Source organism: Pecten maximus, chromosome 1 (genome assembly GCF_902652985.1).
Source record: "Pecten maximus chromosome 1, xPecMax1.1, whole genome shotgun sequence".
Taxonomy (NCBI): domain Eukaryota; kingdom Metazoa; phylum Mollusca; class Bivalvia; order Pectinida; family Pectinidae; genus Pecten; species Pecten maximus.
Window position 1 is genome coordinate 20,824,225 of NC_047015.1, and position 25,742 is coordinate 20,849,966.

General features: G+C 36.0%; 1 protein-coding gene across 1 annotated transcript; it reads right to left on the reverse strand.

Annotated features, from left to right (window-relative positions):
- Positions 1 to 1,053: 1,053 nt before the first annotated feature.
- LOC117333615 (reticulocyte-binding protein 2-like) lies at positions 1,054 to 25,163 on the reverse strand. Its single transcript, XM_033893034.1, has 6 exons — positions 24,929 to 25,163; positions 15,521 to 15,529; positions 12,260 to 12,328; positions 7,121 to 7,225; positions 6,753 to 6,838; positions 1,054 to 2,365 (listed from the first exon to the last, which is right to left on the reverse strand). The coding sequence occupies exons 1-6, from the start codon at positions 24,980 to 24,982 to the stop codon at positions 1,054 to 1,056; spliced, it is 1,635 nt and encodes a 544-aa protein (XP_033748925.1). The 5' UTR covers positions 24,983 to 25,163.
- Positions 25,164 to 25,742: the final 579 nt, after the last annotated feature.

Genomic DNA, 25,742 nt, shown 5'->3' on the forward strand with positions numbered 1-25,742 from the left:
GATGCAAAGGAAATAGCAAATTTTGTAAAATCAATTATTCTCCACATTCACCTAAATCTGACATTTTTAGCCCAAAAAATTATCACTCTTCAGAGTGAAGAGAAATATACATCTGATGTATTACAGAACTTGTTTCAATTTGATTAATTCCTAAATTGAATGAAGAAGCAATGATTAAAAGATATTATATTAATCCATCAAAATCTGTGGATTTTAACCACAAAAGACACCAGGAAAATAAAATTCACATAATCTGAAGTGTTAAGGGTGTGTTGAGATGTCCATACCACAATGCAACTACATGTATATTCCAGGTTTGGTTTGCTTTTGAGAAACTGAGGCGGAGCTGAACACAATACTTTTAAGTCCAGATTTTCAGCAAACATAATTTCAAAATGAAGGGTGTGTTGTGATGTCCACTATGTGATATAACTACGTATATACCAGGCTTGGTTTTTGTTGGACTGATACGTTTTGAACATCTGATCTACACATGAAATTTGAAAGTGAAAAGTTGGCGATGACACTATGGCCGTTGCTGATAATATGCATTTCAACTGATTTTCATTCTTTCAATTTGTTTTAGCTTCATGAAGAACTGTTACCAGGGTATATTCTAAATAAATGTGTGTCAATGTATAGTTAAAACTTGCTCATCATCCAATGTTAACCTGAATTGTTTTCAATATCATTAATCCTGTAACAATCTTATAACATAGAGATAACATATATACATGGACATGTACATAAAGATTCCTATGACGGATGATTCAGGTCCATATGTAATAGTACAACAGGTTAGCAACATAAAATCATTACACATCATTACTATGTACCACAACAGCCAACACCACAAGTATATAGTGCACTTCCTAACATATAAATAGATCTATATGGCAAAGTCATCTAAAATAACAGCTGTTTTTCCAGATCTTATACAAAAAATGTTCATGCTTCTGACTTGAATCGCTTCAATTGTAACATCTAAGTTACACATGTAAGTACTGCTGATCAATATCGTCCTTATTTACTGTAGGGCGGGTTAAATCACAGTCACTGTGCCGTTTGTAAAAATTGTCTCAATTCCTCTACTGGTGCTTGATTGTTTATATCAACACTTCTCCTCATTAACAAAGATGGAGGCAGGTCAGTCAATAACCCCTTGAGTTCGGTGAGTGTACTCAGATCTACAGGTGAGCTTTGAGGATTTTCTATCTCTTCAAATGTCAAACTCATCAAGTCATCAAGGAGTTCAAGGTTTGGGCCTGCCTGCTCACTTTCTTCTGCATCTTCATCTTCGTCATCGTCGTCATCCTCATCCTCCTCTTTGTTAGTCCTCCTACGTATGACATCATTGTGATCAATATCACCATTAGTCAGTCCTTTTGACCTTAGCACAACTTGGTCCTCTGTGCCTTCCTCATGACTATCTTCAGTCTCCTCACAAACTGCCCTGTTTTCTGTGTGCAAATCAATATTATGTTGATTTTCCTTCGGTGGACTGCTACAGATGCCGGAGGTATAGCCAGAGTCAGTTTGGCGATTCCGACTAGATTCTATCACACTGGATTCACTTGACACTTCCGACAGATCTATCTTGGTTCCCGTACTTGTGGTGGTTATTCCTGTCATTTTCTGGTGGGTAGTAGGCTGGTGGGTAGGCGGGTGGGTAGGCTGGTGGGTAGGCTGGTGGGTAGGCTGGTGGGTAGGCTGGTGGGTAGGCTGGTGGGTAGGCTGGTGGGTAGGTTGGTGGGTAGGCGGGTGGGTAGGCTGGTGGGTAGGCTGGTGGGTAGGCTGGTGGGTAGTAGGCTGGTGGGTAGGCGGGTGGGTAGGCGGGTGGGTAGGTTGGTGGGTAGGCGGGTGGGTAGGCTGGTGGGTAGTAGGCTGGTGGGTAGGTTGGTGGGTAGGCGGGTGGGTAGGCTGGTGGCCCACAGACAAGGGGCGCACTGGGAAACTGTTTGATGGCTGCTCGGGAATGTTGGATGATGTTGGCCTGTCAAGAGACTTTGGTGAAAACGGCCTTACACATGAAGTTGGGGAAACCGGTGATGTAGGAGAATGACTACCACTTTCAACAGAAGAAAACCGTAACAAGAGATTGTTAACATTTCCTCCTGAGTTGGGTCGGAATGGGCGGGAAGTAGAGGATACAGTTTGTTTTCGGGTGACTCCACCTGAAAATTGATTAATCATATCTTTTGTGATAGACTTTCTCTCTATCTTTGTGTCCTTTGCCTTTACGTTGCTGGAATCACTCTCTGATGTGTCAGATTGACCAGACAGGCGTTTTAAAGCATTGCTGACTGCATTATGTTGTGGAAGTGAGCCTCGTCTCGGTGACACTGGCTGATTCTCTTGTTTCTGACTGAAATATAATAATAAAAGCTCTTATAGATCAATAATCATTGAAATATAGATCAATACAGTAATAATTGAAAATAAAATAAACAACAAAATTAATGGTCAAAACATTTGCAAAAAAAAAGATACCTTGACCAAGTGATGAGAAATGTAACCAAACCTAGACAGAAGATGAAATGGGTCTGAATACTATAACAGGGGTTCTCTCCCATTCATACTTCACATGGAACCAGGCACCACACCTTACATCACAGTGTACCCTGAAACCACTCCTTATATCACAGTGTACCCTGACACCACTCCTTACATCACAGAGTACCCTGACACCACTCCTTACATTACAGGGTACCCTGACACCACTCCTTACATCACAGTGTACCCTGACACCACCCTGACACCACTCCATACATCACAGTGTACCCTGACACCACACCTTACATCACAGTGTACCCTGACACCACTCCTTACATCACAGTGTACCCTGACACCACTCCTTACATCACAGGGTACCCTGACACCACTCCTTACATCACAGTGTACCCTGACACCACTCCTTACATCACAGTGTACCCTGACACCACTCCATACATCACAGGGTACCCTGACACCACTCCATACATCACAGTGTACCCTGACACCACTCCTTACATCACAGTGTACCCTGACACCACTCCATACATCACAGTGTACCCTGACACCACCCTGACACCACTCCATACATCACAGTGTACCCTGACACCACTCCATACATCACAGGGTACCCTGACACCACTCCTTACATCACAGTGTACCCTGACACCACTCCTTACATCACAGTGTACCCTGACACCACTCCTTACATCAGTGTACCCTGACACCACTCCTTACATCACAGGGTACCCTGACACCACTCCTTACATTACAGGGTACCCTGACACCACTCCTTACATCACAGTGTACCCTGACACCACTCCTTACATCACAGGGTACCCTGACACCACTCCTTACATCACAGTGTACCCTGACACCACTCCTTACATCACAGTGTACCCTGACACCACTCCTTACATCAGTGTACCCTGACACCACTCCTTACATCACAGGGTACCCTGACACCACTCCTTACATTACAGGGTACCCTGACACCACTCCTTACATTACAGGGTACCCTGACACCACTCCTTACATCACAGTGTACCCTGACACCACTCCTTACATTACAGGGTACCCTGACACCACTCCTTACATCACAGTGTACCCTGACACCACTCCTTACATCACAGTGTACCCTGACACCACTCCATACATCACAGGGTACCCTGACACCACTCCATACATCACAGTGTACCCTGACACCACTCCATACATCACAGTGTACCCTGACACCACTCCTTACATCACAGTGTACCCTGACACCACTCCATACATCACAGTGTACCCTGACACCACCCTGACACCACTCCATACATCACAGGGTACCCTGACACCACTCCTTACATCACAGTGTACCCTGACACCACCCTCACACCATTCCTTACATTACAGGGTACCCTGACACCACCCTGACACCACACCTTACATCACAGGGTACCCTGACACCACTCCTTACATTACAGGGTACCCTGACACCACTCCTTACATCACAGTGTACCCTGACACCACTCCTTACATCACAGTGTACCTCACACCACTCCTTACATTACATGGTACCCTGACACCACTCCTTACATCACAGTGTACCCTCACACCATTCCTTACATTACAGGGTACCCTGACACCACCCTGACACCACACCTTACATCACAGGGTACCCTGACACCACTCCTTACATCACAGTGTACCCTCACACCACTCCTTACATCACAGTGTACCCTCACACCACTCCTTACATCACAGTGTACCCTGACACCACTCCTTACATCACAGTGTACCCTGACACCACTCCTTACATCAGTGTACCCTGACACCACTCCTTACATCACAGGGTACCCGGACACCACTCCTTACATCACAGAGTACCCTGACACCACTCCTTACATCACAGTGTACCCCGACACCACTCCTTACATCACAGTGTACCCTGACACCACTCCTTACATCACAGTGTACCCTGACACCACTCCTTACATTACAGGGTACCCTGACACCACTCCTTACATTACAGTGTACCCTGACACCACTCCTTACATCACAGTGTACCCTGACACCACCCTGACACCACTCCTTACATCACAGTGTACCCTGACACCACACCTTACATCACAGGGTACCCTGACACCACTCCTTACATTACAGGGTACCCTGACACCACTCCTTACATCACAGTGTACCCTGACACCACTCCATACATTACATGGTACCCTGACACCACACCTTACATCACAGTGTACCCTGACACCACACCTTACATTACAGGGTACCCTGACACCACTCCATACATCACAGTGTACCCTGACACCACACCTTACATCACAGGGTACCCTGACACCACTCCTTACATTACATGGTACCCTGACACCACTCCATACATCACAGGGTACCCTGACACCACTCCTTACATCACAGGGTACCCTGACACCACTCCTTACATCACAGAGTACCCTGACACCTCTCCTTACATTACAGGGTACCCTGACACCACTCCATACATCACAGTGTACCCTGACACCACACCTTACATTACAGAGTACCCTGACACCACTCCTTACATTACATGGTACCCTGACACCACTCCATACATCACAGTGTACCCTGACACCACACCTTACATTACAGTGTACCCTGACACCTCTCCATACATCACAGGGTACCCTGACACCACTCCTTACATCACAGGGTACCCTGACACCACTCCTTACATCACAGGGTACCCTGACACCACTCCTTACATTACAGTGTACCCTGACACCACTCCTTACATCACAGGGTACCCTGACACCACTCCTTACATCACAGGGTACCCTGACACCACTCCTTACATCACAGGGTACCCTGACACCACTCCATACATCACAGTGTACCCCGACACCACTCCATACATCACAGAGTACCCTGACACCACTCCTTACATCACAGTGTACCCTGACACCACTCCTTACATCACAGGGTACCCTGACACCACACCTTACATCACAGTGTACCCTGACACCACTCCTTACATCACAGTGTACCCTGACACCACTCCTTACATTACAGGGTACCCTGACACCACTCTGACACCACAGGGTACCCTGACACCACTCCTTACATTACAGGGTACCCTGACACAACTCCTTACATCACAGTGTACCCTGACACCACTCCTTACATCACAGTGTACCCTGACACCACTCCTTACATCACAGAGTACCCTGACACCACTCCTTACATTACAGGGTACCCTGACACCACTCCTTACATCAGTGTACCCTGACACCACTCCTTACATCACAGGGTACCCTGACACCACTCCTTACATCACAGGGTACCCTGACACCACACCTTACATCACAGTGTACCCTGACACCACACCTTACATCACAGAGTACCCTGACACCACTCCTTACATTACAGGGTACCCTGACACCACTCCTTACATTACAGGGTACCCTGACACCACTCCTTACATTACAGGGTACCCTGACACCACACCTTACATCACAGGGTACCCTGACACCACTCCTTACATCACAGGGTACCCTGACACCACTCCTTACATCACAGTGTACCCTGACACCACACCTTACATCAGTGTACCCTGACACCACTCCTTACATCACAGTGTACCCTGACACCACTCCATACATCACAGGGTACCCTGACACCACTCCTTACATCACAGGGTACCCTGACACCACCCTGACACCACTCCATACATCACAGGGTACCCTGACACCACCCTGACACCACCCTGACACCTCTCCTTACATCACAGAGTACCCTCACACCACACCTTACATCAGTGTACCCTCACACCACTCCTTACATCTTTGGGTACTAGATTGACCTTACCACTAAACAGACCTTGTAATGACAAATTGATCATTGTACTGACCTAGTAATGACAAACTGACCATTGTCTGTACCGACTTAGTAATGACCAACTGACCATTGTCTGTACTGACTTAGTAATGACCAACTGACCACTGTCGGTACCGACTTATTAATGACAAACTGACCATTGTCTGTACTGACTTAGTAATGACCAACTGACAATTGTCTGTACCAACTTAGTAATGACCAACTGACAATTGTCTGTACCAACTTAGTAATGACAAACTGACCATTGTCTGTACCAACCTAGTAATGACAAAGTGACCACTGTACTGACCTAGTAATGACAAACTGACCATTGTCTATACAGGCCTAGTAATGACAAACTGACCATTGTATTGACCTAGTGTAATGACAAACTGACCGTTGTCTATACTGACCTAGTAATGACAAGCTGACCATCCTGTTGCCTGGCCTCCTCTATGTGGCTGATCCATTCCTGACAGAGTTCTGCTGTTTCAGCAGACTGTAAGTAAAAATTCTACATCAGTTTGTGTTGATACAGAAATCAGTATACAAATAACTACAAACACCCATAGGACAGTTACAGGGAAAAATCAAAAGTTTAACATTTCAGAAAGGTGACTTGATTTACTTACAAACAAAAGTGTAACATTTCAGAAAGGTGACTGGTTTACTTACAAACAAAAGTTTAACATTTCAGAAAGGTGACTGATTTACTTACAAACAATAGTTACATGGAGAAATCAAAAGTTTAACATTTTAGAACGGTGACTGATTTACTTACAAACAGGAAACTCCTCTCTGTGATGACTTCGAATTGGTTTTTATCCAGAAACGGTGTAACAGACTTAACTCGTTTGATCTCTATGGTAAACATACAAGATGAACGCTAAAAAGATAAAACGCACCACATCAGGATATGTCCATACAATAAAACAGTAAACAAACAAGGAAATAGACAGTCTGATAAACATCATTGTACAATTCTAATAAAATTAAACATGTATCTCCAACAAATATTTTTGAAGACATGAGATTGTTATGTACAAGTTAACCTGTATAGTTCTACAGAGAATTTTCAGTTAACCTGTATAGTTCTACAAAGAATTTTCGGTTAATTGTATAGTTCTACAGAGAATTGTTGGTTAACCTGTATAGTTCTACAGAGAATTGTTGGTTAACATGTATAGTTCTACAGAGAATTGTTGGTTAACATGTATAGTTCTACAGAGAATTTTCGGTTAATTGTATAGTTCTACAGAGAATTTTCGGTTAATTGTATAGTTCTACAGAGAATTGTTGGTTAACCTGTATAGTTCTACAGAGAATTTTCGGTTAACTGTATTGTTCTACAGAGAATTTTCGGTTAACTATATTGTTCTACAGAGAATTTCCGGTTAATTGTATAGTTCTACAGAGAATTGTTGGTTAACCTGTATAGTTCTACAGAGAATTGTTGGTTAACCTGTATAGTTCTACAGAGAAGTGTTGGTTAACCTGTATAGTTCTACAGAGAATTTCCATTTAACCTATATAGTTCTACAGAGAATTTCCATTTAACCTGTATAGCTCTACAGAGAATTTCCATTTAACCTGTATAGTTCTACAGAGAATTTTCAGTTAACCTGTATAGTTCTACAGAGAATTTTCAGTTAACCTGTATAGTTCTACAGAGAATTTTCAGTTAACCTGTATAGTTCTACAGAGAATTTTCAGTTAACCTGTATAGTTCTACAGAGAATTTTCGGTTAACTGTATAGTTCTACAGAGAATTTTCGGTTAACTGTATAGTTCTACAGAGAATTTTCGGTTAACTGTATAGTTCTACAGAGAATTTCCATTTAACCTGTATAGTTCTACAGAGAATTTCCATTTAACCTGTATAGTTCTACAGAGAATTTTCAGTTAACCTGTATAGTTCTACAGAGAATTTTCAGTTAACCTGTATAGTTCTACAGAGAATTTTCGGTTAACTGTATAGTTCTACAGAGAATTTTCGGTTAACTGTATAGTTCTACAGAGAATTTCCATTTAACCTGTATAGTTCTACAGAGAATTTTCAGTTAACCTGTATAGTTCTACAGAGAATTTTCAGTTAACCTGTATAGTTCTACAGAGAATTTTCAGTTAACCTGTATAGTTCTACAGAGAATTTTCGGTTAACTGTATAGTTCTAAAGAGAATTTTCAGTTAACCTGTAAAGTTTTCAGAAAATTTTCGGTTAACCTGTATAGTTCTATAGAAAACTTTTCGGTTAACCTGCAAGGTTCTACAGAAAATTTTTGGTTAACTGTATAGTTCTACAGAGAATTTTCAGTTAACCTGTAAAGTTCTACAGAGAATTTTCGGTTAACTGTATAGTTCTACAGAGAATTTTCAGTTAACCTGTATAGTTCTACAGAGAATTGTTGGTTAACCTGTCTAGTTCTACAGAGAAATTTTGGTTAACATGTTTAGTTCTACAGAGAATTTTCGGTTAATTGTATAGTTCTACAGAAAATTGTTGGTTAACTGTATAGTTCTACAGAAAATTGTTGGTTAACTGTATAGTTCTACAGAGAATTTCCACTTAACATGTATAGTTCTACAGAGAATTTCCATTTAACATGTATAGTTCTACAGAGAATTTTCAGTTAACTGTATAGTTCTACAGAGAATTTTCAGTTAATTGTATAGTTCTACAGAGAATTGTTGGTTAACCTGTATAGTTCTACAGAGAATTTTCAGTTAACTGTATATAGTTCTTCAGAGAATTGTTGGTTAACCTGTATAGTTCTACAGAGAATTTTCAGTTAACTGTATAGTTCTACAGAGAATTTTCAGTTAACCTGTATAGTTCTACAGAGAATTTTCAGTTAATATGATGTTCAGCCTCCCTGAACTGAGGTATTGGTAATGGTACAAGGCAGTATACCTATATACAGGCCTCTTATATTTGACAGTTCCTAAGCTGATGTTATACTTACTATGGGCAATAAATACAGTCATGCATTTTCATCATACTGTCTCATATTTTTTCTGATTATGTCCCAAATTCCCCAAATCTATAGTATTTTGTTGCAAATAAGCTCCTTCTTGCAAATAATACCCCCACCCCCTCGTTCTCTTCCTAACTTTAGTTAATCTGGTCAACTCCATTTAGGAATGAGCGGGTGCTCCAGAGGCAATCTACACCCCATGCCTTCCCCTTCCTCCTATTTTTCCACAGAAAAGTATAATACATTATATATGTATACATGTACTTTTTTGTTCTTCTTTAAAAGGGTGAAGAGTCAATAAAGAGAGAAAAAAGGGCAAGAATAATAACCACAAATGCATCTATATTGTCATGTAGTATAAGACCACTTCCTTACTTTCAAGAAGGTTCACTTCCTGGGCTTATTTAGATCAATATGGTAATTTGGGAATATTGATGTCCAGGTATAAACAGGTGAGAAAATGTCCCGATTAACAACATCTGACACGTATGATGATAGTTACACCCCTTTATGGGAACAACCCCCAAATTCTATGGCGCGCCCTTTTACTATTTATTCCCGATTTGGTGATATCACCTATTCGAATAGGTGATATCACTTAAAAAAGTTCTTAAGTGATATCACCTATTCGAACAGGTGATATCACTCATTTGAATAGGTGATTATATCACCAAATGGGAATAAATAGTAAAACGGCGCCCCATAAAATTCTACACCAATTTTACCTCAACAAAATACCCACACGAACATCCCCTCATAAGGAAATTAAGTACTTGTAGTTGTGTTTTCAGTATGTTTCCGGTGCAGAAAAATATCATGATTTATTGTTTTGCAGGCATACTAGATCGGATGTTAGGGAGTGACTGTTTTTTCCTATTCTGGGCCAGTGTGGAAGTTGACCTATTTAATTGGTACAACAACAGACATGTATCTGTGTGACACCTGAATATCCTGAAAAACCGATCAGATTACACAGCGAATTGTTATGGAGATTGCCCCTTTATATTAGGCGCTAACTATATACATGTAGATATATTGTATTAAAATCCAGAACCCGAGGTTGAGTGACAATTAGATACATATTTTAGCAATCTGCATGCTGTATTCAGTACATATGTAAGTATATGAATGTCTGTAGATTCTATACATATCCCACCAGGAAGTTAAACTGAGTGGAATATTATATCACAACAATCTCAATCGGTCAAATCCTGTTACAATACAATACATAGCCTTATACAATGATAGCACACAGATCCATGCACACCTAAAAACAGAACACTTCACCAATGGTCTTCACCTCATACAGCTTTGACAAATACATATTTCTGCACACTTGTTGTAGAGCTCGACAACACAACTATTAAATAGGACCACTTTTATTCAAGCAGCTATATATGTATACCAGCTTAATTACAGTTTAAAGTCAAATTGAATGTCTGAATAGCCATAGAGCTGAAGTGTGTGGAGGAAGGGGTATTACTAATAGGGTTCTGAAATAAAAAAATAAATAAAAAACGTATTTCTTGCCTTGTTTGGAAATGACGCAAAAATTAGTAGTGGTTTTAAGGGCCATAAATGATCTGTATAATAACAAGTCTTGACAATATCTACAAATCAAAACATTCTTTGAGCATTGGGTGAATAATTAGCAGTTATTGTCCGTGAAAATCTGTGTACCACTACAAAACAGATACCAACTATATAAGATTTTAAATTGATCAACAAATTTTAACCAACTGTCCAGGATATTTATGATGAAAAACTCTGTGCAAGATTTGATTGAAATCCTACAGACGAGGAGTTGAACAAGAAAATCTACATGGACTAACAACAGAGGAAGATAATGAGAAGAGAATTGTCACTTAAAACTTGGTGCCATTGGAAAGATGAACAAAAACTAAATCCTCTCTATGTTTCTGTTTATAGATATAAATCTATCATGTTAAACTTCATAATCCCCAATGCATTGATCTTGATTTAATTTCTGTCAAACCTGCTCAGTTACATTAATAATTCATAAGTTAAGTATGTAATAAACATCTAAAATTAGAAAGGAAACCAACCCTACTGTTTATATAGGTTCTCACAGTATATCATCATTACAGGGTGGATATTCTATCATTACAGGGTGTATATTCTATCATTACAGGGTGTATATTCTATCATTACAGGGTGTATATTCTATCATTACAGGGTGGATATTCTATCATTACAGGGTGTATATTCTATCATCATTACAGGGTGGATATTCTATCATTACAGGGTGTATATTCTATCATTACAGGGTGTATATTCTATCATTACAGGGTGTATATTCTATCATTACAGGGTGTATATTCTATCATTACAGGGTTATATTCTATCATTACAGGCTATATATTCTATCATTACAGGGTGTATATTCTATCATTACAGGGTGTATATTCTATCATCATTACAGGGTGGATATTCTATCATTACAGGGTGGATATTCTATCATTACAGGGTGGATATTCTATCATTACAGGGTGTATATTCTATCATTACAGGGTGGATATTCTATCATTACAGGGTGGATATTCTATCATTACAGGGTGGATATTCTATCATTACAGGGTGTATATTCTATCATTACAGGGTGTATATTCTATCATTACAGGGTGTATATTCTATCATTACAGGGTGTATATTCTATCATTACAGGGTGTATATTCTATCATACATGTAACAGGGTGTATATTCTATCATCATTACAGGGTGTATATTCTATCATTACAGGGTGTATATTCTATCATTACAGGGTGTATATTCTATCATTACAGGGTGGATATTCTATCATTCAACATATTTTTGTAATAATTTAATTACATGCCACGAAACCATAGAGGCTTTAATCAGGACATATATTGAGGAGTTGAAGGGGTGAGCTGGTACTTTACAGGTCAGGGGTGTTTTCTACCTACCTTGTTCCTGTAGAAAGCCAGACATTCACCGTCAAGTGTACACCATAGATTCTGAGTATTCTTACTTTTCTGGAAATCAAATTTAGACATATTGTAACATTACATCATCCTGACATGTTAAGAACTTCGAAGGAAAATATAATATTCACCTAAACTTTTACTAGTAGTAATGTTGTAGTTACTTAATATGTTACTAGTAAAAATGTAATATTCACCTAATCTTTTACTAGTAAAAATGTTGTAGTTACTTAATATGTTACAAGTAGAAATGTAATATTCACCTAATCTTTTACTAGTAGTAATGTTGTAGTTACTTTATATGTTACTAGTAAAAATGTAATATTCACCTAATCTGTTACTAGTAGTAATGTTGTAGTTACCTAATCTGTTACAAGTAGAAATGTTGTAGTTACTTAATATGTTACTAGTAGAAACGTAGTAGTTACTTAATCTGTTACTAGTAGAAATGTAGTAGTTACTTAATCTGTTACTAGTAGAAATGTTGTAGTTACTTAATATGTTACTAGTAGAAAGGTAGTAGTTACTTAATATGTTACTAGTAGAAATGTTGTAGTTACCTAATCTGTTACAAGTAGAAATGTAGTAGTTACCTAATCTGTTACTAGTAGAAATGTTGTAGTTACTTAATATGTTACTAGTAGAAATGTTGTAGTTACTTAATATGTTACTAGTAGAAATGTAGTAGTTACCTAATCTGTTACTAGTAGAAATGTTGTAGTTACTTAATATGTTACTAGTAGAAATGCTGTAGTTACTTAATATGTTACTAGTAGAAATGTTGTAGTTACTTAATATGTTACTAGTAGAAATGTTGTAGTTACCTAATCTGTTACAAGTAGAAATGTAGTAGTTACCTAATCTGTTACTAGTAGAAATGTTGTAGTTACTTAATATGTTACTAGTAGAAATGTTGTAGTTACTTAATATGTTACTAGTAGAAATGTAGTAGTTACCTAATCTGTTACTAGTAGAAATGTTGTAGTTACTTAATATGTTACTAGTAGAAATGCTGTAGTTACCTAATCTGTTACAAGTAGAAATGTTGTAGTTACTTAATATGTTACTAGTAGAAATGTTGTAGTTACCTAATATGTTACTAGTAGAAAATTTTATAGTTACTTAATGTTACAAGTAGAATGTTGTAGTTACCTAATCTGTTACAAGTAGAAATGTTGTAGTTACTTAATATGTTACTAGTAGAAATGTTGTAGTTACCTAATATGTTACTAGTAGAAAATTTTATAGTTACTTAATGTTACAAGTAGAATGTTGTAGTTACCTAATCTGTTACAAGTAGAAATGTAGTAGTTACCTAATCTGTTACTAGTAGAAATGTTGTAGTTACTTAATATGTTACTAGTAGAAATGCTGTAGTTACCTAATCTGTTGCAAGTAGAAATGTTGTAGTTACTTAATATGTTACTAGTAGAAATGTTGTAGTTACTTAATATGTTACTAGTAGAAAATTTTATAGTTACTTAATGTTACAAGTAGAATGTTGTAGTTACCTAATCTGTTACAAGTAGAAATGTTGTAGTTACTTAATATGTTACTAGTAGAAATGTTGTAGTTACTTAATGTTACAAGTAGAAATGTAGTAGTTACCTAATCTGTTACAAGTAGAAATGTTGTAGTTACTTAATATGTTACTAGTAGAAATGTTGTAGTTACCTAATATGTTACTAGTAGAAAATTTTATAGTTACTTAATGTTACAAGTAGAATGTTGTAGTTACCTAATCTGTTACAAGTAGAAATGTTGTAGTTACTTAATATGTTACTAGTAGAAATGTTGTAGTTACTTAATGTTACAAGTAGAAATGTAGTAGTTACCTAATATGTTACTAGTAGAAAATTTTATAGTTACTTAATGTTACAAGTAGAATGTTGTAGTTACCTAATCTGTTACTAGTAGAAATGTTGTAGTTACCTAATATGTTACTAGTAGAAATGTTGTAGTTACTTAATATGTTACTAGTAGAAATTTTATAGTTACTTAATGTTACAAGTAGAAATGTTGTAGTTACCTAATATGTTACTAGTAGAAATGTTGTAGTTACTAAATCTGCCCCCCTTCCCCGTAGAAGGGGGGGGGGGGGGGGGGGGGGGGGGGATTGTTCTGACTAAATTTGGTTCAAATCCATTAAGGACTTTTTGACAAGTAGCTATTTAAAGCAATTGTTGACAGACGAGACACAGACAACGGACGCCACACCATTTGGTTTGTTTTGTTAAACGTCCTATTAACAGCAAGGGTCATTTAAGGATGTGCCTGGTATGGAGGTGGAGGAAAGCCAGAGTACCTGGAGAAAAACCACCGGCCTGTGGTCAGTTCCTGGCAACTACCCCACGTAGGTTTCGAACTCGCAACCCAGAGGTGGAGGGCTAGTGATAAAGTGTTGGAACACCTTAACCCCTAGGCCAATGCGGTCCCCAAAGGCCATGTGAGCTAACTATTAAATGAAGTAGAACTTAAGAAGCATATAATGTGCTTTTCAAGCCATATGGTGACCATCATGATTTCAAGTCGACCACCCAAAAAAAAAGATTTGCAATAATGCTTTCCTGTGGATAATTTTAAATTCAGGAATTTCTTTACGTTCAGGAGCATTGATGAAACTTTGGCCTGCTGAGTGTCTAGTCATCTAAATCCCATTGGCAGAACTCAAGAAAGTTTTCATGAAATCAAATTACTTGTATGACTACTTGTATCTTAACATTCCTATAAGAAATATCTATTTTGTACTGAATGAAATTAAGAGCATTTTAAGAAACCATGCATTAAAACAATTCTTACATTTCACAAATCAAAATAAGAACCCACAATTTCATAGAAATCTCAAAATTAATACCTGGGTACTCAACAATTTTTTTGAGTTTTTGGTTTATACCCAATAAATTAATATAATTCATGATTAAATAAATATCCATGCATTTGCCCTATCTTTAAGAACATTAACAATATAAAATATCACATGTCAAACCATGCAAACAAAAAGTTCATGGACACATAAAGTAAGTTAAGGTCAATTACATATGATTTATTATAGCCATGCAAGAATAGATAATGTTCTGTTGTACTTAGAGGTTATTGAAGTACTAATACAGATACATGTATTTGTACTGAGATGGTTCGTACAGAATCAGGATGGTTAGTTTTCCTGTAAGGATTATGGTTAATGTTATAGATCTTAAAGATATCTTCATTCCAGATATTACAGATCTGGTATACTCAACTTACCCTGTTTGCCTGTTCGAAAAAACAAATATTTTGTATAAATATATATATATATATACATCATCCGACCAATGAGTCTTGCAAGATTTACAACATTACTTCTACCTCAAACACAATTGACTTTTTTTTAGGTGTGGATGGGTGGGTTGGGGGTGTTTCTTTGTTTGTTTGTCTTTTTTTTTTTCAAATCAATTACAATTCTTTTTATGAAAACAACACGTTTGGAGGGCTGGATGGCAGCCTAGCTATTGGTAACTGATATAGGAGTCTTGCAAGTCTGGACTCCAACAGCTCATCATTTGCAAATAAAGTTATTTCAAGATCAGCGTTTGCAAAATCATTTATTCCCAAATATGATTCAAGAGGTAATTATGATCCCGAAATAAAGTATTTATGAAATCAAAGTGATTTACAGTTGTTCATGTAAAATGAGAGAAACTGCTCCTGAACCAGTCATGGTCACCTCTACACTGTCTTAATCTGCCTCACCTGGTCAGCATCTGAATCCCAAGGAGTCCCCCAAACTCCCTTATACCTTCGTGTATGTCATTTGTCACATGTTTTGCTCTATTTCTAATAATGGAATGTATATTTATCATGTAACTGGTCTGTTATCCAGTATATGCCCCTTACTATAATGTGTTACTAGTATAATATATATATATATATATATATACCCTTACTATAATACGTCACTAGTATAATATATATATATATATATATATATACCCTTACTATAATGTGTTACTAGTATAATATATATATATACCGGTATATACCCTTACTATAATGTGTTACTAGTATAATATATATATATACCGGTATATACCCTTACTATAATGTGTTACTAGTATAATATATATATATATATATATATACCCTTACTATAATGTGTTACTAGTATAATATATATATATATATATATACCCTTACTATAATGTGTTACTAGTATAATATATATATATATATATATATACCCTTACTATGTGTTACTAGTATAATATATATATATACCGGTATATACCCTTACTATAATACGTCACTAGTATAATATATATATATATATATATACCCTTACTATAATGTGTTACTAGTATAATATATATATATATATATATATATACCCTTACTATAATGTGTTACTAGTATAATATATATATATATATATACCCTTACTATAATGTGTTACTAGTATAATATATATATATATATACCCTTACTATAATGTGTTACTAGTATAATATATATATATATATATACCCTTACTATAATGTGTTACTAGTATAATATATATATATATATATACCCTTACTATAATGTGTTACTAGTATAATATATATATATATATATACCCTTACTATAATGTGTTACTAGTATAATATATATATATATATATACCCTTACTATAATGTGTTACTAGTATAATATATATATATATATATACCCTTACTATAATGTGTTACTAGTATAATATATATATATATATATACCCTTACTATAATGTGTTACTAGTATAATATATATATATATATACCCTTACTATAATGTGTTACTAGTATAATATATATATATATATATACCCCTTACTATAATGTGTTACTAGTATAATATATATATATATATATACCCTTACTATAATGTGTTACTAGTATAATATATATATATATATATACCCTTACTATAATGTGTTACTAGTATAATATATATATATATATATATATATACCCTTACTATAATACGTCACTAGTATAATATATATATATATACCCTTACTATAATGTGTTACTAGTATAATATATATATATATATATACCCTTACTATAATGTGTTACTAGTATAATATATATATATATATATACCCTTACTATAATGTGTTACTAGTATAATATATATATATATACCCTTACTATAATGTGTTACTAGTATAATATATATATATATACCCTTACTATAATGTGTTACTAGTATAATATATATATATATATATACCCTTACTATAATATGTCACTAGTATAATATATATATATATATACCCTTACTATAATGTGTTACTAGTATAATATATATATATATATATACCCTTACTATAATATGTCACTAGTATAATATATATATATATATATACCCTTACTATAATATGTCACCATTATAATATATATATATATATACCCTTACTATAATGTGTTACTAGTATAATATATATATATATATACCCTTACTATAATGTGTTACTAGTATAATATATATATATATATATACCCTTACTATAATGTGTTACTAGTATAATATATATATATATATATATACCCTTACTATAATGTGTTACTAGTATAATATATATATATATATATATACCCTTACTATAATATGTTACTAGTATAATATATATATATATATATATATACCCTTACTATAATGTGTTACTAGTATAATATATATATATATATATACCCTTACTATAATGTGTTACTAGTATAATAATATGATATATATATATACCCTGTACTATAATGTGTTACTAGTATAATATATATATATATATATACCCCTTACTAATAATGTGTTACTTAGGTATAATATATATAATATATTACCCTTACTATAATGTTGTTACTAGTCATTAAATATATATATATATATATACCCTTACTATAATGTGTTACTAGTATAATATATATATATACCGGTATATACCCTTACTATAATAAGTCACTAGTATAATATATATATATACCGGTATATACCCTTACTATAATAAGTCACTAGTATATATATATATACCTTATATAATCCTATATATATATATATATACACTATATAATACTATAATATAATATTAACCTTATATAATAAGTACACTATATAATATATATATATAATTACCCTTACTATAATTGTTACAGTATAATATATATATATATACCCTTACTATAATGTGTTACTAGTTATAATATATATATATATACCCTTACTATAATGTCACTAGTATAATATTATAATATACCTATATACCCTATTATATAATATGTCCTAGTATAATATATATATAATATAATGATAAAACCATTACTATATCGTGTGACGTATAAATATATGGAAGATATTAATAAAATAATACACTAATCAAACTATAACGTTTGTCAGTTAGTAGGTATCCTATAAAATATGATTCTTTATCAGTGTACCATGATTTATATACTAATATAACTATGATAAATGTCCTAGGTTAATAATATAATTATAGCCCTGTCTAAGATGTCCACCTATAGTAATAATACTTAATGTGTCTGTCCATTATTTTTACATTTTCCATCTAATATATATATTAGATATATACCTATATAATACTCATAGTTAATTATAATATATCCTACTATAATGTCACTAGTAAATATATATTACCGTTTACTATAATACTCACTAGTATATATATATATATCGCTATTTAATTGTCAGCCGTATAGATAAATAGTTGTCCCTTCGTCATTTGTGTTTCTAAGCTATATCTATTTATTAGCACAATGTATCATATACACTATGTGTTGGTGATCCGAAGATAAAGATTTGAATTTCCTGTCGCAGTTGTACCGAGATAAATATATATAATATATGTACAATTCGTATCCATGTATGTAAATACATTGTGATCCAGGTATTCTATATCATCTTATAGACGACTTCCACAATGATCATGTCAGGGTATCGGGCCGACCATCACTGTGCCATTGTAACGTTCTTTTTTAAGAACGCCGATGTGGCGCAGCGGTATAGGCTGCGGATATTTCTGGCTAGGCGATTGGGTGCCGTAGATCGTGAGTTCGAGGCCCGGTCAGGGCACGAGTCAAAAAGTTGTCTTCCTTCGTCATTTGTGTTTCTAAGCTATATATATACCCTTACTATAATACGTCACTATATATATATATATATATATATACCCTTACTATAATGTGTCACTAGTATAATATATATATATATATATATATATACCCTTACTATAATATGTCACCATTATAATATATATAGAGAATACATGGTCAGTGTCTTAAAATATAAGCTGTATTTTGGCGAGGGTAAAGAAAGACAAAAGTGGCGAGCCTTGGCGAGCCACTTTTGTCTTTCTGTCCCGAGCCAAAAATACAGCTTATATTTTAAGACACTGACCATGTATTCTATTTATCCTGCAACAGTCATAAAATAATCATCAAAAATAATCATTTTTAAGTGAAACGGTGTCAAAAATGACAGAAATATGTTCGCCTTTTAAACGTAGTTTCACTTTGAAGTAGGTCAGTCGAACTGACGCACGTGCTAGGATTCCAAAATACAGCTGTTTCCCGTCACTGCCGTATACAGCAAAAATATATACGGTGGGTGTATTCCGACAATGCGGTGGCAGTTGCAGGATAAATATATATATACCCTTACTATAATATGACACTAGTATAATACATATATTTACCCTAGAATGTTTTTTCATTGGCTGTGCATGCGCAGTCAGAAATTGATAATAAAGTCATAATATGGACAATGACATGACATCATGCATAATTTGTGAGTGGCTGTCTCCATTTAATTAAGCCCTCCATATCAAATCTGTCAAAATGGAAGTTTTGAACATGTCTCAAAGTAATTTTTTTCACAGAAATAAAAACTTCTAAGACTCGTTTCTTAAAATCTCATATGAAATGAAAACACAACCAAAATCCTATATATCATAACTGATATTGTCTTGTGTGCCAGGTTTATGTCCTGTTGAGTAATGGGATCAGTGAACACTGTATAACATAAGGTACATCTCCAGGATATAGATATCATTGTCCTAATTCTACTACTCATCAATGTGTTTGACAGGCTATAGGTACAGTAAATGTCCCAATACAATCTCTGTGACAAGGCTATAGGTACAGTAAATGTCCCAATACAATCCCTGTGACAGGCTATAGGTACAGTAAATGTCCCAATATAATCTCTGTGACAGGCTATAGACTATAGGTACAGTAAATGTCCCAATACAATCTCTGTGACAAGGCTATAGGTACAGTAAATGTCCCAATACAATCCCTGTGACAGGCTATAGGTACAGTAAATGTCCCAATATAATCTCTGTGACAGGCTATAGACTAAAGGTACCGCAAATATCCCAACACAATCCCTGTGACTGACTATAGGTACCGTAAATGTCCCAATACAATCCCTGTGACAGGCTATAGGTACAGTAAATGTCCCAATATAATCTCAGTGACAGGCTATAGACTAAAGGTACCGTAAATGTCCGAATACAATCCCTGTGACAGGCTATAGACTAAAGTTACCGTAAATGTCCCAATACAATCCCTGTGACAGGCTATAGACTATAGGTACAGTAAATGTCCCAATACAATCTCTGTGACAAGGCTATAGGTACAGTAAATGTCCCAATACAATCCCTGTGACAGGCTATAGGTACAGTAAATGTCCCAATATAATCTCTGTGACAGGCTATAGACTAAAGGTACCGCAAATATCCCAACACAATCCCTGTGACTGACTATAGGTACCGTAAATGTCCCAATACAATCCCTGTGACAGGCTATAGGTACAGTAAATGTCCCAATATAATCTCAGTGACAGGCTATAGACTAAAGGTACCGTAAATGTCCGAATACAATCCCTGTGACAGGCTATAGACTAAAGTTACCGTAAATGTCCCAATACAATCCCTGTGACAGGCTATAGACTATAGGTACAGTAAATGTCCCAATACAATCCCTGTGACAGGCTATAGGTACAGTAAATGTCCCAATATAATCTCTGTGACAGGCTATAGACTAAAGGTACCGTAAATATCCCAACACAATCCCTGTGACTGACTATAGACTATAGGTACTGTTAATGTCCCAACACAATCCCTGTCCCAATACAATCTTTGTGACAGGCTATAGACTATAGGTACTGTAAATGTCCCAATACAATCCCTGTCCCAATACAATCCCTGTGACAAGGCCATAGACTATAGGTACTGTAAATGTCCCAATACAATCCCTGTGACAGGCTATAGACTAAAGGTACAGTAAATGTCCCAATACAATCCCTGTGACAGGCTATAGACTATAGTTACAGTAAATGTCCCAATACAATCCCTGTGACAAGGCTATAGACTATAGGTACAGTAAATGTCCCAATACAATCCCTGTGACAGGCTATAGACTATAGGTACAGTAAATGTCCCAATACAATCCCTGTGACAAGGCTATAGACTATAGGTACAGTAAATGTCCCAATACAATCCCTGTGACAGGGCTATAGGTACAGTAAATGTCCCAATATAATCTCTGTGACAGGCTATAGACTATAGGTACAGTAAATGTCCCAATACAATCTCTGTGACAAGGCTATAGGTACAGTAAATGTCCCAATACAATCCCTGTGACAGGCTATAGGTACAGTAAATGTCCCAATATAATCTCTGTGACAGGCTATAGACTAAAGGTACCGTAAATATCCCAACACAATCCCTGTGACTGACTATAGACTATAGGTACTGTTAATGTCCCAACACAATCCCTGTCCCAATACAATCTTTGTGACAGGCTATAGACTATAGGTACTGTAAATGTCCCAATACAATCCCTGTCCCAATACAATCCCTGTGACAAGGCCATAGACTATAGGTACTGTAAATGTCCCAATACAATCCCTGTGACAGGCTATAGACTAAAGGTACAGTAAATGTCCCAATACAATCCCTGTGACAGGCTATAGACTATAGTTACAGTAAATGTCCCAATACAATCCCTGTGACAAGGCTATAGACTATAGGTACAGTAAATGTCCCAATACAATCCCTGTGACAGGCTATAGACTATAGGTACAGTAAATGTCCCAATACAATCCCTGTGACAAGGCTATAGACTATAGGTACAGTAAATGTCCCAATACAATCCCTGTGACAAGGCTATAGACTATAGGTACAGTAAATGTCCCAATACAATCCCTGTGACAAGGCTATAGACTATAGGTACAGTAAATGTCCCAATACAATCCCTGTGACAGGCTATAGACAATATATACAGGTCCCAACACAGTCATACAAAAAGGAAGATTTAATAGCTGACAACTTGACTTGTTAGTTATAATGTGTTAAGTATGATGTGTTTGTCAATATCACATGTACACAGTACTTGACAATATAAATCATCCTTTATCATGCATAGGTCAGCCACACTAAAGCCCCGACGTCCTCTCAAACGGGATGTCACAACTTTTAATTGACTCACATCTGTCTTTATTGTGTATTTAAACATTAAATAAAGGTTATTCTAAATTGTTTGTTTGCTGGGTTTATTGAGGCCCCCTCACCTGAGGTTACATAGTCGGAACTCTAACTGACTAAGCTATTGAGGCCCCCTCACCTGAGGTTACATAGCCGGAACTCTAACTGACTAAGCTATTGAGGCCTCCTCACCTGAGGTTACATAGCCGGAACTCTAACTGACTAAGCTATTGAGGCCTCCTCACCTGAGGTTACATAGCCGGAACTCTAACTGACTAAGCTATTGAGGCCCCCTCACCTGAGGTTACATAGCCGGAACTCTAACTGACTAAGCTATTGAGGCCCCCTCACCTGAGGTTACATAGCCGGAACTCTAACTGACTAAGCTATTGAGGCCCCCTCACCTGAGGTTACATAGCCGGAACTCTAACTGACTAAGCTATTGAGGCCCCCTCACCTGAGGTTACATAGCCGGAACTCTAACTGACTAAGCTATTGAGGCCCCCTCACCTGAGGTTACATGTCTGGAGCTCTGTTTAGTCACAGAAGATCTCAATGACTTCAGCTAAGATTTAGAACAAATGCAGCTCAAAATAACCTTCAAAAAGATATGCAATAATGGGAGATTTTAATGACCTTAACGAAATAGTTACAACAACATACAATGACCTTCAATCAAAGAGAGATGACCAAGAAGGAATAAAGAATGACCTTTGCCAGATATATTAACAATACAATCATGAAAGATACCAATGACCTTGTGCAACATCCGTGAGAGATACCAATGACCTTGTACAGATTTACATCCATAAGAAATGTTGATGACCTTGTACAGATTTACATCCATGAGAGATATTGATGACCTTGTACAGATTTACATCCATGAGAGATATCAATGACCTTGTACAGATTTACATCCAAGAGAGATATTGATGACCTTGTACAGATTTACATCCATGAGAGATATTGATGACCTTGTACAGATTTACATCCATGAGAGATACCAATGACCTTGTGCAAAGTTACATCCGTGAGAGATATAATGAGAATACAGACTTGCATCCATGAGAGCTTTTAAAGCCCTCTAATGTAGATTTACAATCAATGTATGTCAAACCAGCACCCAATACTTAATATGATCTTCCAGAAAGGCTGACCAATGACAGCTATAAATCATATTGGTGACTTTCAAATGAGTTTAGCACAATTATGGCTATACCTATCTCTTATAGCCATGGCAGATCACAATGACCTTTACATGCAGAGACTGTACAATCGCTGGATCTGAACAATGATATGTGACATCGCATATAATTATGAAACTTAGAGAAATCTTATAGGTCCTTCAACTTCACTTACAATGTGTACGATATCAATGATCTACATCCGAAGCTAGTATAATTATCAGAGCTCGATCATTATGGTCTTGAATACTTATAATGGCGATCCTTATGTCTAAAACTGCAGACCACAAAAAAAAAGAACATCAGACATCATCCGATTGTCTGGTTATGTGAGCTCGGGAGTTCTGACAGATAAGTATTTATCATACTGAAAATCTGCTACAACTTTTAAACTTGAAAAATGTTAATTAAAACTGTTGTTAAGGATTTCATTGAGAAGAATCATGATTGCAAATGTTTATTAGTACATTGTATGACCTTAAATATTTCAATTATATGCAAATGATGTCAGTGTTCAACAACATACTCTCAGCTCTCCTAGTCACCACCTAATCCATGGATGTCAAAAACATGTCCGGTAGTCTTTTATATTAAATAAGGTAGCTTTAAGGTGTTTTCTTCCTTAAATCCCCACGACTGACACGATATGTAAGCTACCAATAATATCTATATCGTTATCGTGAGATATACAATGTACCTATAGTACACCTTCGTTATCGAGAGATATACCTATAGCCTAGTACTCCTGATCATGACTTCCTACATTGTGAAAGTGACAATATCAACAGGTGAATGTTACACATGATGTGGGCGGATCTAGTAGCAGAACATAATAGATTCTAGAAAATAAACTTCAGAACGAAATCGTAGTGAAATGGATCAACATGTAGGTAATAAATTACGTTTCTCACATACGCACGAAATCTCGAGGAAATTTATGTGCTAAAGTTGGACCTAGAGCACGAGATAACTTACCGTCACTTTCACCAAAGGTCCTTCAAAGCAGATTTGTGGATCGGTTGATCCCATGGTGTTTTATCAGTAGTTCCGACAACACTGCCTAGTTGTTGTTTACGTAGTGAGAGCAGAAACAAAAAGGCATGTATTCATAGTGTGTTGTGTCTCTGGAAAAGTCCGGTCGTATAATTGAACCATATGTGACTCACGACAACCTATATATGTATAAGTAATAACTTCCCGGTTTGGTCATCCGGCTTCCGATGCTACAACATTAGTGTGCGTTTAATTTAAGAGTTGTCCCCCCTGATGCACAGAACACCTGGATAAAACATAAAGCATTGTGTGCTTTCTCAGAAGCTTTTTTTCCTCGTGTCAGAAGATGTTTCGCTTGCGACAATAAAACAGGATGCAAGAGGTTCAAGATATTCATTGAATCGCTAGCTGAACCTAGATCGATATTACCTTATGGATGTATACTATAATCCGTCACTAGCTATATAGCAGAACATATATAGCCAATTAATTTGAAAGTCTGTGATTTTAATGACAATCTTTATACCTCATTCACTGGTCAAAGGTGTTATTCATAATATTGTTTGGTTACAAACGAATGATAAGTGTGGGCAGTGCCATGCAATCAAACGTGGGTATCTTCAAAACGCATACAAAAGTTTTACAATGTCAATACATAATTATATCTATTATTTTAGTGATAAAATATATTTCACTTCACTTATATATGTGACTTTGAACTTAAACCATCAACTTCCTCCTTATTGATTCAGGATGAACTTATATTGATATTGTCAGGAGAAAATGACTGGCTTTC

What these genes read in the sequence shown, in the direction of transcription:
- LOC117333615 (XM_033893034.1), bottom strand. Translation starts at nt 24,982, where the DNA reads ATGGGATCAACCGATCCACAAATCTGCTTTGAAGGACCTTTGGTGAAA. An exon ending in CAGAGAGGAGTTTCCTGTTT is followed by an intron (nt 6,839 to 7,120) that starts GTAAGTAAATCA and finishes TTTTACTTACAG; the next exon opens with TCTGCTGAAACAGCAGAACT. An exon ending in GGTCAGCTTGTCATTACTAG is followed by an intron (nt 2,366 to 6,752) that starts GTCAGTATAGAC and finishes ATTATATTTCAG; the next exon opens with TCAGAAACAAGAGAATCAGC.